The sequence below is a fragment of the Antedon bifida genome, chromosome 6 (genome assembly GCF_963402885.1).
Source record: "Antedon bifida chromosome 6, ecAntBifi1.1, whole genome shotgun sequence".
Lineage (NCBI taxonomy): Eukaryota > Metazoa > Echinodermata > Crinoidea > Comatulida > Antedonidae > Antedon > Antedon bifida.
In genome coordinates this window covers 18655057-18675184 of record NC_136231.1, presented here as the reverse complement: position 1 = coordinate 18675184, position 20128 = coordinate 18655057, and the positions used below count along the sequence as shown (strand labels likewise).

The window sequence follows — 20128 nt, the reverse complement described above, 5'->3', positions numbered from 1 at the left end:
TGCATTATCTATTCCCTAAACAGTGTACAGTACATCCTTTTTTGTAATGAACTGTATGTTATTTATTTTACTTGTACATACTATGGGATAAGAGTTAGTTGCAAGTGAAATATAATAATAGTGGTGCACTGAATTGTTTTGTTTGATGCTCGAGTATGTGTAAGAAAATAGTGGAATTATTGTTTGAGCAAGTGTAAAATAATAGTGGGACATTGTAGCCATACTTGTATTCTCTAGTGTTTTTATTCAATTAGTTAAGTCTATTCTCGAATAGAGAGATATAACTTGAAAAGTAGAAAATTCATTGAACACCCCTCTCCACAAATCCCTCAAGTTGGAGCTCCATCATCAATTTGCAAGACTTCTTGTCTGTGGGGAAGGGCATTTATCCAAGCGGCACTCCTACACGATATCTAGTTTGTGTATTCAATTATTTTAGTTAATGACCATACCTAAACTGTTGACTTTCAAAATATGTTTAAAATGAACAAGCTATTGTATCGAATATATTTATTTTATGAATTATTTTCATTATTTTACAGAAATTAAAAACCATAAATATTTTTCTATATATTTCTTTAGTTTTTCGACTTTTTATGTTTAAAATATCAGCATAAAAATAAGAAGGGTAATAATAGTAGTTAATAGTCTTTGGAGCGATAGCTTTTCACGTATAAAATTACATGGCATAGAGCAGATGTGATTTTATGATCGGTTTGATCTTAACGGTTTAGAAACATAGCACAGGAAAGGCATGATGTTAAAAGTGTAATTTTAACAATATTACGGTACTCATTTTCCTAGCAAACATTACTAAAGACTTGAGATTTAGACCAATCAGTGAAATAACAATAATTAATAAATTGCATGTTAGTTTTACGTAATTGCTCAAATACATAAAAACGGATGAAGTGACAGGTAATATAGTCCAGGTGCGTACTTAAGAAACTCCAAAGGAAATCCGAATCACTGGAGGATGTCTGGCGGAACAAGTAGTTTTCGTTTGGCCAGACTGTTCAGGAAAAAACTTAAGTATTTGTTTACCTAACTGGTTAATTTCATCAAATCTATAATTTTGCGTGCTATGAACTGGGAAAACCATTGGTTACTTTTCTAATTTTTTTATTCCTCTCTTTACTCACAGATAAGAAATTAATAGGTTAATAAATTAGTAATAAAGAATCTTGTGGTCAATAAAGCTAATAGATTGATAATATAAAAAGTTATATAGGACATTAAACGATCGAACAGCTTCTCTATGTTTTTATGTAATATCTTTAAAAAGTATGTAACCAGATACGTAACCAGTTTTTATGCAAGGTAGAAGAGGTCATAGGTTACACAAACCCTTTTTAGTATCCATAATTTGAGTTGGTGTAAATAAATTGTTTTTATTCACATTCGGTACCTGGTTACATAAATTTGGTGACAATGGTAACAATAGAATGAGCAATGACAAACAATACTAACTTTGTGTGAAAGGTTATTATTGTTGTTTTCTTGGTTGTTTCACTTGGGAGATTGCTGGCTCGGGGTTTAAAAGGGACGTTCACCCGTTACATACCAGTGCATATATTCTGTCTGACATATCTTAACGTAATGTATTTTTTATCCTATATGATCTGTTGGAATCCAGTCAGTTTATGGTTTCTATTTTAAGGGGAGTAGATTAGCTACTACGAGACAATGCATTGTGTGAATAACTATATTATAATTACGTTCGTATGTAGAACAAAGTCACTGTGGGTGAAGTGGAATCGGTGAGGCGTGAAACGATCTGATAGCATGTTAGCGTATAGAAAAGTAGTTTGCATCGAGTCAACTAACTATTTAACTGTTTTTGTGGCGCATTGTGGTGTTTTTTGCCTTGCCTGGTCTAAATTTTCTCTCTTCATTGCAACATTGGTGACCATTCAAAGAGTTTTGGCAGCTTTCAAACGGTTGATGTTGCCTCCCTTGGGAGTTTTCAGCGAAAATGTGTGAGATAACATTGGTGTGAAAAGTAAAGGAGGTCTGATGAACATGACCTACATCTAGATAGGTAAAATAACTATCACATAACAACATAAACATACCACATCTAATGTTCAACTGTAATTGTTATGAAAAATATGATTGTACAGATATCAAACTTTATGGCTGCAGTGTTAAGTATAGGATTGATCATTGATACTAATACTAGCATAGCAAATGTCTTTAGTTATAGATTTTTATTGGGTGATTTTTTTTCGTCAATAAAAAGATTGAAGAATACATGTGATGTTACAATAAAGAGATTTGTCGTATAAAGGCTGTTAAGTCAGTCATTATGCAACTTATGTCCAAACTTGCCAAGTTTTATGAGATGGAATCATTTTATAACCATTTTTAAATTATCGAGACATTGAAATAAACAAAGATTTGAAACTAACCGAAGTATTATATCTTTATTCTTCTCTTGCTCAAATTAAATTTGTTTTTATTAGTTTATGATTTAATTTTATGTAGATATGAAACAATGAAATGATCACATGTCCAACAATTGATAAATCTCCTTTTTCTTGGCTATCTTTTGAAATACCTGTAGATGTCTCCTTAAAAATGTAATAGATGGGGAAATGGTTGCTTTGTATTTATTTGTACCCTTGTGTTAAAATGTTGAAAAGTAAAGCATATTTTGTCTAATGTTAACATTGCATTGTTACATTTAGAGTGCAAGAACTCAAAAAACTCAAATTGTTGACCCACTTTTCAGCTGGTGATCATTTTTATGACCTATGTTTACGAGTTATATAGTTTCCTTTCTAAGCGGAAAATAAGCCCATGTTGGTTTATCCAGGTTAAGGGACATAGATAAACAGTTACCAATACCACATTTGATTTCCTTTTTTTCTTTTTCATTTATATAACATAATAAAAACAAGTTGTTTTTATATACACTGCCTGAAATAACTTTTGGTTAAACTGCAATTGCCTAAATTGTTTTATCAGGGAAATGAAGTATACCAGTTGTATTCATATTGTCTTCACAAATATAACCATCGTACTTAGTGCTCTTACAAAATAGTTTATGAACCATTAAGTTATTTGTCTTGCTTTTATTGTATACCATATACGTTGTTGAGTGATACCAGTGTGTTTTGTGTTGTAGATTTGAAAACGTTGTATTAGGCCTAATCCTGATTCATTAAATATTTTTAAACATTTTTTTTAAATACATTTAAATTGATTCTCTGAGTTGTAGGAATGAGTTACAAATATTTTTTTAGTATCTCATGATCTGTGTGTGTTTTTGATGTAAAATGTTGCTTTCTTCACAAGCAAAAGTTAAGCTCTGTCTACACTATCAAACTTTATGTGGCAAAAAAAATGTGATGTGCCCATATATATGGACATGATGGTGTCATATCACTACCACATTTGGGTATATCACTAGCATATTTGGGCACATCACACTTTTTTTGTCATACTAGTTTGATAGTGTAGACAGAGCTTTAGAATCTAAATAAGTATGTCTTTCATAGTCCACACACACTCATTTGATCTTCTAAATCAATTCGCTAAAACTAACTCTATACACACTCACCCGCTTGGGTCTGGTTTAGGACAACAAACTAGTAATTGTAACCTACAAAAATTTATATTTTAACTATGTTTGTCATCTCATCTTGTTCTAGATTTTTTTGCAATGTAGTTTTTTGTAAATTGTGCCTTTAATACAAATATTAATATTATATTTAATGCCTCCTTATCAAATTGTTACTGTTTCTTCTGCTACTCAAATGTGATGATGATTATTTGTTACCGCTGTAATAAAAAAAATTATATTTCACACAAAAAAAATGACATTTTACATATTATTTCTTAATATATTAGTTGTAGCGTATTTTAAGATTATGAGATGTCAGTGGAAATCATACGTCTGAGACATTAAAAGTAATATTCCGCGTAAACTCGTTGTTAGCAACACCCATACTCCAACTTATAAATCAAAAATACACATGATAATTAGGTTAATGGGTTTACACATGAGAAACCATTGTGAAGTTACTGTTAATAGTCATGACGTTTTGTTTGTTATATTAAATATCAAGGGAGTGATAAAAACCGCGTAAAACAGCTTGATCATTCTAATACGGCACAGAAACAATACGATAGTGTCGCCATGGTGAAAATGCTACAATATTAAGAAAGTTGATGGAATTTTTCAATTAATGATAGATCGTTCCTAACGTGTGTTTTTCGCCGAATGAAAGTTATTAGATCAGATAAGGTGTAGAAAAAACTGACATTTCAAAATGTAATGGTCCTTAAATACCATGTTCAGATGTATGATTTTAATGTATTGTTTTATATAGAAAAAAAATTCTAAAACAATTTCATTAACACCAAGTTTCAAATAACTTTGTGCTTTCTTTGAAATTGTAATCATTTTGCTAAAGCACAATATAATGATCTAAACAATTAATTATTAATATTTTATGAAATGTTTATTAATAATAATAAACGTCCCCAACAACTAATGGAAAGAGCAACTCCAAGTTACCCAAGTTGTATTTTAAATTCAACCCATTTTAATCGGTTGTTATTGTATAATGTTTTCATTTTATGGCCTGAAATAAATTAAATAGAATTATGTTTGCGTATTAAATTACACTAAGTTCCGCCGCATTGCCGGTTATCTGCTTAGCCCGAACATGAATTTCTGTAAATTCTACATTTGTTTGGGAATTTAAAAGAATATTTTTATGAACTTCTTTCATCAAAGACTGTTTGAATACTCAGGTTAATATATATCATATTAAGTTTGTGGCATTTGTAATTTATAAATTTTCTATAAGGAGACTATAACTAAACATTATTGTTATTTTGAAATGACTGCAGACTTATTGTTAATACTCAGGTAAGTAATGATATGGCTTATCATTATTAGAGTTGGATTAGAAATTATCATAACAATATTATTTAATAATTCCACATCAATTTAAATTAAAATAAGTTCATTGTAACACAAAACATTTAGAATGTGAGGATATTATTTAAAAAATAATCTATAATGTTTACAGGGTTAATTCCAAGACATATTTTATTTACTTAAAGACCATTTTCTGATTTCTATAAAGTGAAACTACATAATAATGTAGTTTTAAAACTCTGTAATTGTTAACTTATTGTTTACATGAATGCAATTGTTTATGTTGTCTATGAACATTATTTTCTGTTTTGTGCCTAGCTTACAGTATGCCTGGATAAACTATAGTCCTTTTACTCTTTAAGGAGAAAACATACTGTAATTGACATCCCTCCACAACAATGGTATCGTCTACGAACCACAACCTCAAATGGTTGACCATGTCCATACCTATACCACTCTATAAAGTATTTACACAGCAAGAATTCATTGTTTTAAGTAAATTTTTATCGATTTTGAGAAAAACTAATTCATTTGCTAGTGTGTACCTCAGTATAAACTGGGGTTAACTCCAATATTCTTGAATACTAAATATTAAAAATGCGTCTGAAATCACACTTACAGCCATACATTTTGACCCAACCCCACAGGTACAGTACAGTATTTTTGGAACATGGTCAAACCATAGAGGGTGCTATTTTAAAAAAGAAATCAATTGGTACATACTCGGCCAGGCGCTTTCCATTGTGAGTTTTACTAAAGATCATCTAGAGAAATTGCACCTTCACTCAAACTATTTTGGAAACAAACAAAAAATTGCAAAATGTATGAAATTCCTTGGTGGAAATGGGTTTCTTTGACAATGTAATGTTTATTGATTGTACTTAAGACGTTATTAGTATATATTATCCCTATTGGATATAAATCCAAACAATTCACATTAATCTACCTAGTATCAATTTATCTTTAAAATCAGTTACCGTCAGGGTACAGTTATAAGATATGAATGATATTGATATCCTGAGACTCATTTTCATGTTTAACTTTAGCCCTTTGGCATCCGTCAAGGCTCTGGGTATGCCCCAGCAGATGTAATCTACAAATAGAACAATTTATAGAAGTAATAACAGTAAACATCAATTTGTAATTTGTAATCTGCCACCTTGGCATTATCAAAGAGTGTAGTTGATGGAATATTATGCCAGTTAAGTAGCAGTGGTTAATTATGATCTTCCGCGAGCTAACATTTACAGCACCTACTGTTAGTAACTGTAACACGGAGGTCTTTTGCCTAACTGATTCTTGAGTATTTGAATTATAGTCATTACAGTAATGATGATCATAAGTATTATTACAACTTTGAGAATAACACGAAATATCAATAAACTTAATAGATACAAATGTGTATAGCCATAAAGTATAGAAAGAGAATAATTTTAAATTTGTTTGCCCATAGATTTGATTAAAATTCCAAATGGCTCTCGTGTACATTTTAAAATTTGAAAAACATAAAAGCGTGACTTTATGCCATACCTAAAGTTTGAAAATGATTTAAGTTACAAACATAATCACGTTTGTATTGTGTAATGTATAACATGGTGTTCATAAACATGGTATCAATTATTGTAACATGATGGTTTCCTTCAAATCCCAGTGTCTTGTTCAAATCATGCTTGTTATTGTTAAGTCAATATTTTGTATTATAGTCAAAATGTTAGTGTAAATATTCATCTGGATCTCTGTATAGTATTCATAAAAATGTTCTTAACTGAACCTCACTGTTATTTATGGATGTTGGTACTGATAAAATGATAAAATAAATATGCTGTAGTTCTGTGTACATAAATATGTTTTTAAAATTTTCTCTTACAGGGGAGCAAGATGTCTGTGGTACATCCCGGGAGCCCACATGGCCCATTGTTGATGCAACCACCTCTTACAGGTCCATTAGAAATTGATCCAAAAACAGGTACTCTACAAAATGATATTAAAAGTAAATTAGTATATTTTTAAAAAAATGTTTTTATTACAATACAATTTATATAAAATTACTTCCGTGGCGGTGAATGAAAAATCTGTTGAATTTTCGCATACACTGAATGTTGATCCACTCAACATGCTGCAGACTGTACTGTAGTTGGTGTGACTTTATACTGGCGTATCTGATTGGCTGATGCGATGCCGCCATATTTGATTGTCTCTAGCCTCCACTTTTTCCACTGTGATAATGTTAGAGTTTACTCTAGTTGTATATATTAACTCTATGGTTGAACAAATATTCTAGTCTCAATTCATATGATTTTCTCTCTTTTTTGGCACTTATTTCTTTTCACTTGGTATTCAACTCCATTACCTATTTTATATTCACATATTCTTACATGCTAGTCCTAGTGCCTGATGCCATTTTATTATTGTTCAGTGTACCCTTAAGGGTTTGAATATGGGAAACATCATTATTTGTGTTCGAATTTATTTGAACTTGCCAGTTTACGTTAACATTTTAATCATATTTTTGCATAATATCTTAAGTATTTTTGCTAACATTTACCAGTTTCTTTACTAGTTTTTCTGTTTGTTACTTTGTATGACTGAGTTTGAGTATTGTTTTTACAGGTATACCACGGTCAAGACATCCTGGGGATATTGGACCATTTTATCCCTTGTCTCCAGGACCATATAGTCCCCTTGAATATGTGCAATGGTAAGAATTTGGTGCCAATTTTAATTAAGCTCTGTCACACTATCAAACAAGTTTGATAAAAAAGTGTGATGTGTCCAAATACTGTATGGCAGTTATATGCCAAAATATGATAGTGAAATGATCATCATGTCCATATATGGGCCAACACATTTTTTTGTCACATATAGTTTGATAGTGTATACAAGGCTTTACTTTTAATATCTGTTTATCTCAAATTAAAAGGTTTGTTAATAAATGTAATAATAATGAAACTCTTTACCATCGTCACGGACAATGGCTAGTATAAATTTAACCTCTTTTTGTTGTAAGTAGAACAAATATACTGTTTGTTAGTTAAGTATTTAAGCCCAAACTTAGTTCATTCATCTCATTCATTCAATTATTTGTACTAAAAGAAATGAAAGCATGACTCACGTATGGAAACATAGGGATTGTATCTACTGCTATTTATTAAAGGCAAACTGTACCAGTAAAGCACTAATATTTAGTTAAATTTGTGAGGGTAATTATGTTGACCAAAAATGACCTATATGCCTTAAAAATTACCTACTAACATTGTAACAAAAATGGTGGCGCTACCGCAAGACTAAAATTTGTGTTAGTACTATCATAGCAAAGCATATTTTGGTGTGTTGAATGCATACCCATGTTGTAAGATGGATCCCTTGCAAACTTATGAACTCGCGCTGTCTGCGCCAACAATATGTAAATCAGTGCATATCGAGTATTTGGTTCAAAGGAAAAGCGCTTTCTAGTCCAAAATTGTAGCTTAGATATAGATATATGAATTGCACAACCTATAGCAGCTGCAGGTGTGTGGGTTTTTTTTTTACAAAAAGCCTATAATTCTTATCTATTTATTTTGCTAGTAGTATACTAAAAAAGATACTGCATTAATTCACATGTTATAGCTATGGGCAAATTACTTTTCTGTTAAAAATTAACTTAATTGTTATGAAAGAATTGAACTGTCCAGCATGGATTATATTGCTTCTTCTAAATTACTCTATGTAATCTTAACACATTATTGGTTCAATACGCCCAAGGTCTTGATGGTTGTTGTCGCAATTTCTTAATATTACTGAAAGTTTCTTTAGTTTATTAGAAATATTGATTATGGTAGATAATGCGATGATATTAGGTAATGGTACAAGTTGTCATTAAGTATATTAACTTGATTGGTTTAGTAGGATCAGAGACAGTTTCTTGAAGGGGCTGTGTTTTAATATTTCATGTTTGTAGGCTCTATAATGCTTGGTTCCCACTAGAGACGCAACACAAGGACGTAACGCAACGTAAGTGATTTGACCAATAGCGATGGATTATTCGAACTGTCGCTTGTCATTGGTCAACACGCTTGCGTTGCGTTTACGTCCTTGCGTTACGTCCTAGTGGGAACCACGCTTTACTTGTTTTTTTACATGTACCTTGGTAGTTAACAGCATGGTAATACCATACTGTTTCCAGGGTCCTGTTATTTTCGGGTTGCATTCTTGCTGTTAGATTTGTGTTAAAATGTATACAGAACAGATATAGTCTTTCTTCTTTACAAAGATGTCCTGTTCATTGGGCTGCAGTTGGCCACCTTCTTCTACCCAGCCAACCTAATTGTAAACACCCCATCTAAGAAGATCTGGGTACCTAAAAGTACTGTTTTAGTTTTCTATACACTCTTAATTAACTTTTTTTAACTGGTAAAACATACTTCTTAGATAAGAAATTAGGTGACGTGAGAAATATCAAATGTATAATTTGATCTCTGGATTATTTTTAATTATTTTTTTTTTAATTTATGTGGTAGGTATCCGTGTACTATAAGTGATCAGCGTGTATGATAAATTATTTTTAATTATTTTGAAGTAGCTTTGTATATTATATAAGTGATACATTTTGACCTTTGGCTTTAATATTTATATTCCATTTAGCTTCCTAGTTTTGTATTCAATTTTCAAATATTTTCAAATTCTTCCGTCCATTTGTTCATTCCCTTTGTTTATTCGTTGACATAAGTACCCATTCATTGATAATATTTAATTCTTAATTAGAAAGAAAAAGCCTCTTTTAATGCAAATCAAATTCAATTAAAGTTTGTTTAAATATTAAATGCTAAATTATTTAAGATGTCATTTTATATTTATTTTGAAACGTTATCCTCTTTTTTTATGTTTTGTAATGATGAATAGAGACAAATCGGATAGATTTCTCAATTTTACAACAATAGACGTATCAATATCAGAATAAAGAATTCATTAATATTCACTTAGCGTTTGTAAAACATCATCAATGCGATTTATGCATTTTATGCGTTTACTTAATACCATGATTATTTCTCCACTGTCTTTACAGGCATTAAGTGGTGTCTTTGAAAGAACAATAGCCTAATACAATCTGACAATCTACCGTACTAGCTCCACAATTTTTCCCTCACAAACATCTTTTGTACATCACCTTTTTTTCCCGATACATTTTGAAACATAAATCATATGTTCAGCGTATTCCCACAGATTGTTAACACTTTACAATATAGCAGTTAATTCTTCATGCTTGGTTGATTTCAAAATTAAGCTCACTTTTAATTACTGCACCTAGAAATGTTTGTAAATGCTATTATGGAATTGCATCTCGTATAAATCATTCATGGCAGTGGTAATATTTTAATTGCATAATAAATTTCAGTATTACCAGTTTTTTTTTTTATTGCGATCCATTTGTAGGCGATTCTAGAATCCATTTGCTTTGACAACCTATAGACCTTGTCGCACTGGCCTACATATTACACCACGTATCTTTTAACACAACCGCTTTTTATAGCAAAATTACCATGTGAAAGTGAGAATTTAAAAGTCCAGCATATTTTTTTTTCCATATCCTGCAGATTGGCTATTAAACAACTCATTCCACTGTTAAATGTATATCTACTTCCTAAGTAGTGGATTAAACATAAAATGGCTTGAATTCTTCTATTTCACTAAAAATAAAAAATCATATCATAGAAATACTGTTATGTATCTCTTCTGTCTTGTCATATAGGTAATATATCTATGTTCATATAGAGGTAAAATCTCTATGGTCATATCATAGAGATAACATATTTATGTTTACCATAGAGATGGTCATATAGAGATAATATATCTATGGTCATATAGAGGTAATATATCTATGGTCATATCATAGAGGTAATATATCGATGGTCATATCATAGAGGTAATATATCTATGGTCATATCATAGAGGTAATATATCTATGGTCATATCATAGATATGATCTATCATGTTCATATCTATGCAGACTGTATCTATTATTAATTATCTCTATGGTCATAATATATCATAGAGATAATGTCTCAATGGTTATAACATAAAGATAATGTCTCAATGGTTATAACATAGTAGATAATGTCTCAATGGTTATAACATAGTAGATAATGTCTCAATGATTATAACATAGTAGATAATATCTCAATGGTTATAACATAGAGATATATATGGTCATATTTTAGTTGAAGTATCAGATTTATATAGGGTTTAATCATTTGATTAACATTTGATTTTACTGTTAATTAACACAGTTTGTATCTGATTCATGTATTATCGATATCATTAGAGTGAGATTTATGACAATTTGAGTTATCAGATTCATAGACGTAAGTCATTTAAATTGTTGATGCGTAGTTACATCAATGTTATATTTACTAAGGAAATTAATAAGCTGTTGGTGGCGCTATTCATGTGGCTCTACCACCATGTTAAATTGTGTTATTTCAAGTTGGTTGTACTGTAAAAAGAATGTTATGTATTTCATTGGCAACACACTACAGTTTATAGTGACAATAATCTAAATAGACCATGTTAAAATTATTCTACTAGGGTTTTTTTTTTTTACTGCAATTGAATGTCTGATTTTAGTTTGTTTCAAAGTAGAATTTTTTTAGGTAGTCACTGGAATAAAAGAGTGTCTGATTACTAAAAAAAAACTGTAAAAATTGTAAATTTCATTTTAAACAGGTAAATGTAGTTTCTGCAATAGTTACAGTAGAATCATTTTATGGTCCTTAAGGATGGTAGGAATATAGAGTAGCAGTACAACAATTACTTTTGACTAATCATTGACCAAAACAATGAATGAATGAATATTATACCAGTGGTTATTAAACCAGTATAATAATATTAGTTACGCACCATCCAATCTCAGTTCAATGTACTCAAACAGACATGGATTATAAATAGTCTAATAAGAACTAAAAAACAAGGATTAATCTGGATTTCAGCAAGGTTATATAAATGATGACTTCTATTGCAGAGATATATAAAAGCACTGGTGTTTGACTAGTAGTACTCTAATAATAACTGTTCAAACCATAATCATCTATTAATGCGTGTGTTGCCTAATGGCAGATTTGTCACTGTACTTTTGCTATGGTCCTTGAATGTTCCAGAAATATCAGTTTTGACGATTGCGTGGCACTCTGAAAGGTCTTATAATGAGTTAAGCCTATGGCTATTTAGATCATTGTACGTGTGATCCGTTATAATTATCATAAATGTATGTGTGTTAAAGTCCGTAGGGAAATGTGATTTACAGTCATGTTTAGCAAGGGACCACTTCTTAAATACCAGTAAATAGAAAATGCAATTTCTGTCCAGTAGGTATAGGAAAATATCTATGAAATAGGGGATCGTTAATATCCTGGCAACATTTTATGAAAATGGTTTAGCATAGAACAAAGGGTTGCATTATTGTTTATCAAATCAATGAACCAAATGTAAATTTAAAATATAATACTGATATGATAGTATAATCCCAGTTTGAGTAATCTCACTCACTAATTTAAGATTCAGACCTTTGCTAAATCCATTGTTAATGCAATCAGAGTACAAATACACACCCCTACTTTTCGTTAACCATCATCCCATCCCCCCCCCCCTCCCCCCACTGGGACTACAGTATAATACTCTCATATATGTTAAGGTTTCGCTTGGTGACTAACAATAGTAATGTACATAACTCTGATATCATTCTGTCTCCAGCCCAGTACTAGAATTGTTCTCAAAAGAATTGTCACTAGAGAAATTTGCTTTTAATTAACATGTTATACTGCTATTACAAATAATACAAAATAATCTTAATTTTTACTTTCTTTCAGGCAACGACAGCCCTTTTATCCCTTCTCTTCTACGACATTGAGGTCACCGTATTCTTCACCTCTTTCTGTAAGTGCTGCTAGCATACCTAGACTAGCACCTACAGGTTTACCCCCATCACATCCAGCCATGCACCTACCTGGGATGCCCCCACATCCAGCGTTATCACTCAGTGGTAAACATGAAATACATCAACACAATGATAGGTATGTACAGTATATATTTCAGTTTTATTCTAATTGTTTAGTACAAACAGTAGAACCCTCCTTTGAGACAGCCCTACAAAATTTCCAGTGAATGGAAAGACAAGCTATATATGTACTACGGCCAATCCCTGCTAAGTGGAAACCTCTATTAAGGGGACAATTTGTTGGGTTCCGAAGGTGTACCCTTAAAGAGGTTCTACTGTATTCACATGCATCATTCTATTCAGATGACAGTTGAATGTAAAGCAATACTCACACTTGAATATGACACAAGTGTGAATTTAGCTTAAGGAACAAGTGTGAACGCAGCTTAAGCCTGATGGTCCCCCATCTCTCAAATTACAATACGGCCTTATTTATTATTTATTCTTTATTTAGACTTTCTTCAGTCTAAGACTGTTCTCCCAGAGGGCCCTTTTGTAATAAATTATAGTATTGCCTAATTTGAAAATTTATAAATCTGTATTTACCTATTCTAAAGCCCTAAATGTTTCTTCAATAAATTGCATTAAACATGTTTTTATTCAAAAAGTTCAACATAGTTTTAACTCTTCAAAATTCACTTAACAGTAAAATTTGATATGTTTGCTGAAATTTCTTACATGTCTCAATGCAAAATTATGTCACAATTTTGTTATTGCATTTAATTTATTTCATTGTTTCTGATACAAACCATCTGTTTAAAAAAAATGTATTAAATTTATAACATTGAAATAAAAAGTTATATAAATGTGCAATTGACATTGTAAAATCAAATCACATAGAATAATATTATATTATACTGAACACATTCCTAACAATAGTTTAGTTATTGCAGCAGTGTTTTTAGCTTTTTTAACAAAATATTGGTCATTTTATGTCACAGACCAGTCCACTACCAATTATACTTATACATTCGTGTCCATTAGACGAAACTCTCGATGGCTTTCAATGAATGATTCGCCGTTAGACACGATCACATGACATCCATTTCGTTGGCCATAAAGATAAATCATTACGTTGGAAACAAAAACGTTACACATGTAAAGGCCTTCATGTGGGTCACACATCTATCTTCAAGCTTTTCATCAAGCTTGTTCAAATTCATTACCATCCATTTATACAACATTGTGTTGAATGAATTGTTTCTAAATCCAATGCTACAGTAACTCATCTTTGAGATTCTGTTAAGGTTTAACACGTATCTAGACTACACACTATACTTGTCACTTTCATTCTTTTCAATTGTTTATATACCCTAATTCTTTTGTGTGTGAGGTTTGCAGTGTGGGTTCATAACATTGTTACGTAGCATTTTTATTTGATTATCTTCCTAAGTGATATGTATTTGTTTTATTACCCGTCTTTAGCCAACTTGTCAGTATCATTCAATGACTTGAGTACAATGTATTTATTACGATACAATTTTCTTTGTATCTCTTGCTTAAGTAAGTTAAACAAATCTATAGGTAATTGGCTGTCTGATACAGTCAGTTTTTGAATTATAGAAAAGGTTATGCATTTAAACCTAGTTTATGACTTCTTTACTCTTTTATGAAATCTTGAAGTGAATTATCTTAAACGACAAGATTTTTAAAAATTAAACCAAAATATAATGTTTTAAAGTTTTTATAATGGTTTTATATACTATATTGAACTTTGAACATGAAACGGAGTGCATATGGGCATACATCCGAGGATCAAAATGAAATGGGTATTACCTACAGTACACGCTCCAAACTTGGCGTTATACTTATTATGTTGTATACACATTCATTATCGATTGAAAATCAACATTAATAATAATATAGTATAATATAATAATTGTTTTATTTTTTTTTTCAAAACAGGGAACGAGAGAAGGAAGCCCCTAGGCCCCCTGAAAAGAAGCGCCCACATGTTAAGAAACCTCTAAACGCATTTATGTTGTATATGAAAGAGATGAGGGCACAGGTCGTGAAAGAATGTACACTAAAAGAAAGTGCTGCTATCAATCAAATTCTTGGTAGAAGGGTAAGTTTTTGCGCCATAAGCCCTTATGGACTTGCTTGTTTGTTACTAGCATGGGACTAGGACTTTGAGAATAAATAGATTGTAATAAAACATCCATACCAGACTATATGAAGTACTAACCAGTTTTTTTTATTACGTGGATTTTGATAACCCAGGAGGCAAAGACGCCTAGTTTAACACTCCTAGGAGCCCTCCAATGTTGCATAATTGCATTGGGCTTCTCATACTCTAGGACCCCTTAAGCTCTTGGGCCACTGAGTTTAGCCAGTGAGCACTCATAGCCATTACGCCACTGTAGTGTAAGAGCTAAAAATTACCATCTGCTAGTAGATTTTATCTACCTGTAAATTAAATGGTGTAATATATAATAACAAAATCCAGTTAAAAAAGCTCTGTATTACTATTAGTGAATCAAATAATATATTATTTCTGGATATGCTTAATAAAACAATTTACGCTATGTTAAATGTCCGGTTTTCATTACATCATTTCAAAGGAACATGATCGTTAAGTTACGTTCTTTGAAGGATCAACCACCCACTATTAATGGAGGTTATGATGCTAGATAAAAATTCAATTGTTATTGAACAAACATTATATAAAACACAGAGTGACAAATAAAGAATAATAATGAACCAAACCAGAAAGCGTTGTCCCGCATGAAGAGCTACGAGGAGTTAGCAAATAGACAGCAAAGTGGCAACAAAAACACTTTAAGCAGCCGTTTATGTCTAATCAATTGAGTTCTAATGATAAGCGGCTTAAGCATGAAAAAAAAAACAAGTGTTAGAGGAATATTTAATGTTGAGTTGTTGGCGGATGATAAATTCTCACTAAACCGATAATGGTAGTGTCCCAAGAGAGTATAGATGATCTCTGTAACAGAGTGTTTGCACACCTTTGGTATAGTCTATCAGAAGCCAATGTCGGTCAGATATCCTCCGAGTTTGAAGCGATACAAAAATATAATATATTATTTATTTATTTTTATTTAAAATATATTTAGTCACACTCTTGCAAAACAGGACTAGCCAAGTTTGGCTTATTAGTGATTGTTCTGTTTTAAATAAAAGAAAAATAAAGTCATCAAAAAGATATAACCAGTGTTACTGGTTGTATTTACAACCTTAAAAACATAAATATCTATTAAACATTAAATACTCAACTTCTTTTTTTCTCCCTCTCCTTTCTTAAAACATAGATAAGGCAAAAGAGTTACTTATTAAAAACTATGGACTGAAAATAGAATTTGATTAGCAAATATGTATTTGACAATACGAGAATATGAATAACCCAAAGTAAACTGTATTATTTCTGCTGGCCGACAAGGTCCCCTACAAATTCAGAATGGTTTTCGAAATAATTGGTATAATTAACTAATGTCCACTTTTGTAATCCGAGTACTGCTATTCAATATAATACTTTTTTCCAAGTATTAAGGTTGTTTTTTTTGTTGTATTTCTCGGTAATTCTTATTTAAGAGTTTTAAGACACCTTTTAATTATCCTAAACTGAATGAATCATTCTACTGTAATAGTTTAATGTGAAAGTTAGAAAATAACATCTAAATACCTTTACCTAATTACATTCCTTCTATTGTTAAAAACAAACAAGACTTGGTAAACCTGTAAATTGTTAACAAAACATTTTAATCACTTCATCATTTAACCTTCCACTGATCATAAACCCTTCCTAATTAGTTGTCTTTATTGTGTGTAAAACTTGTGTTACCTACTTATCTCAAAGTTTTCATTATGTGCTCTGTGTCTTCTAGACGGCATATGTTATTGTCCTACTTAATCTTTCATGGATGCGTATTATTACCGTGCCACTGTTGCAATTAATTACCGCGTTGGTCGGTCATTCCCGAGCCTGTACGCACACGCTATCAACTATTACTCATCCCTCCATGTTCACCCACCTATCTAAATTGTCTGTGAATTTATAGGTCTGGAATTTATGTACTAATTACAAACCTTTTGATTCATTTTCAATAGTACCTTATATTTATTGTCGATTAATCCTGTATCATTCAACTCGGTGCAACTACCATTTAATTCACTTTATACTAATCCCTCCACGGTGCTAAATCTCTCTACAGTACCACTGGTCTTCAGAATAAACTGCATTTTTTATTCCACTACAGTAAATTATTTTTCCTAACTATGATATTATTTATTAGGCATTCTTTCAACTCCATAAACCTTTCTTCAGCTTTTTTTTATCATCATCATTTTTTTCCCCTACTGATCACTTGTAAACATTTTAACTTCATAGGTGGCAATATTTTTTGAAAATGTTCTACTAATGTTGTGAACTTGATTATTAGTTAACTAGTGCATGATGTCATATCTGCGTATGATGTCATTATTCATGTTATGTGTTCTATGGCTGATCAGTGAAGCGCCCTCGATCCATTGTCTTCATGATTGAGAAGATTTGCATTGAAAAATGAAAAAATATATATATCTACCATTGAAAAATGTGTGTATTTTAGCACTTCTTCAGTAACTCCATGATCATTTGAATAACATATATATAAACAAAACAAATTATGTATTTAAAATAATTTGTATAGTATCAGTACTACATTTTTTGTTTGTTTCTACAGTTCTGTTATATACTTTTTTCTTGTATTCCAGTGGCATGCCTTATCTAGAGAAGAACAGTCTAAGTATTATGACTTAGCGAGGAAAGAACGTCAACTACATATGCAGCTGTATCCCGGGTGGAGTGCACGAGACAACTACGCACTCGTTAGCAAAAAGAAAAAACGGAAAAAGGATAAAACACAGGGCGATGGTTCAGGTTAGATTGCTTTTTAAAAAATTTTATATTTTAATTTTGATTAGTTTTTGATAATTTAATAGGAAAGCAAGTGAAAATGTTTAAATTACAGGTAAATCTATTTCTTGCCTAGCCTACCTGGATAAACCGACAATAGCCCATGCTCTGCTGAGGTAGAGCTGTTATATCACATGGGTGAAGTCCAACATAACACTATCAATCATCATCCATTAGAGTGGAACGTCTTTTTATACTGCCACAATTAAACCAAATCAATATCGTTGGTTTGGCTTGTTTGACGATATTTTTTTTTCAAAATTCTAACCATTTATTTTAGGAATTATTGTTTATTATTTATAATTACTAACATTGCAACAAATTGTATAAATTTCAAATGACATAAAACAATTTTACCCTACTTATACATAAGATACAGTATGACGATGACAGTCGCAATACTTCATACCCACGTACACATAATAAACATTAAAACACAGACTTGTACATATTCTCGTTGAGATATTGAAATAATAATGATCAACGGGACCTTTGGTCTATCATAAAACATTCCTAATTTGCTGGTAATGTTTTGAAAAATAAGGAGTATTTCCACATGATGGATCAGCTAATCCCCAGACATTTCAACTATTAGTTCTTGTTAGACCTCATCGCCCACTAATTTTTCATAGAAAATTATATAGTACACTAGAAGATATAAATTATTATTTTTTATCTGAAAATAATTTATGTATTGCAAACAGTATTGAACCTTCGTTTTTTCTGTTGTTTATATATTTTTTATTTGGGTAAGTTAAGCCAAAGAAGATATTTTGTAATGAAGTTTTTGACAATATATACTTGATTTTTATATTTGTTTTGTTTGTTTGCGTGATAACAATTTCATCCTGAATGTTTGCAAATAGGATACCAACAGACTGTGCCTATTGATTTTCATAAAAATTTATATATTGATGACATCACAATTTAACTAAAATCTTATCCATATCTTCAATATTCAATTAAATTCAATTCAAGTAATAGTTGAATAGCTGATATAGTAAATAGCACTCATTCAATCATTCATTTTGTATTTTTACCATTTTTTTCATTGTTAATTCTATTGAATAGTTTTATAAATAAAAACATTTATTTCACATACCATTGATGTGATTTTTCATTTCCTTAACTGATTCAATGATGATTTAAAATTGATTGAAAAATATCTTTATGGAATGGTTTTCTTTTTTTGTATTTAAATTATAAATTGCATTTCTTATACCAAAATCAGTACTGTACCCCCAGGCAACAAGGAGCAAATGAGGATGGCAGATGGTGTTGATAGAAATCTGGTATTCACACACACACCCTCAGAGCCAGCCGTGTTTTGTTGAAAAACAATTAAATCAAACTTTGCCATAGTCATCTAGGGAATATGTGATTCTTTCGTTTCTTTTTTAATTAGAATTTTCTAAATTAGAATTAAATTAATGACTATTTACCTTTTTAACATTTTATTTTTGTTTAATATCAAAACAATGACATTTTCCTAGAATTAAATGTAACATTTTTGTTCTTGGAATATTATTTTTGGACATTTGTTTAACAATGCTTTTAGTTATTCATTTAAATTTATATATTAATACTTTTTTTGTATTTCTATATTTTGTGGTTTTTTTACCGAGATCTACCCTTTTAATGTTGGATACTGTACAACAAAAATATATCATACCCTAGAAGCCTATTTTACAGTCTAAGCTACAAACATAAAGCTATAAGATAATATTTATTACTAGTTATATTTTGATAATTTAAATAATAACCAAATAGTTATTCATCATCACCACCTTCGCAATGAATCCATTTTTTTTTCGAACAGCCAATCACAGCTTCAGATAGGTAATAACTACTACAACCTATACCTGATCCCTTATTTATTCATTTTCTTATTCATTATTCATTTGTTAGTTGTTCAGTGTAAACCCCCAATGTGCCGTTAAAGGAGTATCTTTTGCATTTAATAGGCAATATGCGTTTCAAATAATTACCCTTGCTACTAAAAATTGACCAGGATTAAAATATTGCAGTTAAGATGAAATCTCGGGAGATGCCTCCCCAGTATATTGTGCACTGATGTTGGAAATATGTTGGCTTTGAGAATTCAAAATAGAACTGCAAAAGAATTCTTGATTTTTTTTAAACGTGAAGATAATAGATTGTAGATAGAAAGATTATATTTGCATAATTTGCATACATTTACATTTTAATTTACATAAATATTTACATAATGATTTGCATATACTCTTTTAAGAAGTTTTACTTTGACTTTCAATATATACAATTCCATTGCTAAAAATGGCTTGCTCGTTCAAATGTGCAATCATTTGGATAATTTACATAAATATGATTTAAA

The 20128-nt window shown here is 30.8% G+C and overlaps 1 protein-coding gene across 1 annotated transcript in view; it reads left to right on the top strand.

The window, feature by feature from the left end:
* LOC144844445 (transcription factor 7-like 2) overlaps positions 1 to 20128 on the top strand; it is an 81754-nt gene that overhangs the window by 44781 nt on the left and 16845 nt on the right. Inside the window, exons 4-8 of the mRNA XM_078701361.1 lie at positions 6764 to 6860; positions 7505 to 7592; positions 12736 to 12939; positions 14769 to 14931; positions 17574 to 17739. Coding sequence (XP_078557487.1) covers positions 6764 to 6860; positions 7505 to 7592; positions 12736 to 12939; positions 14769 to 14931; positions 17574 to 17739 — 718 coding nt within the window. The remainder of the gene's footprint in view (positions 1 to 6763; positions 6861 to 7504; positions 7593 to 12735; positions 12940 to 14768; positions 14932 to 17573; positions 17740 to 20128) is intronic.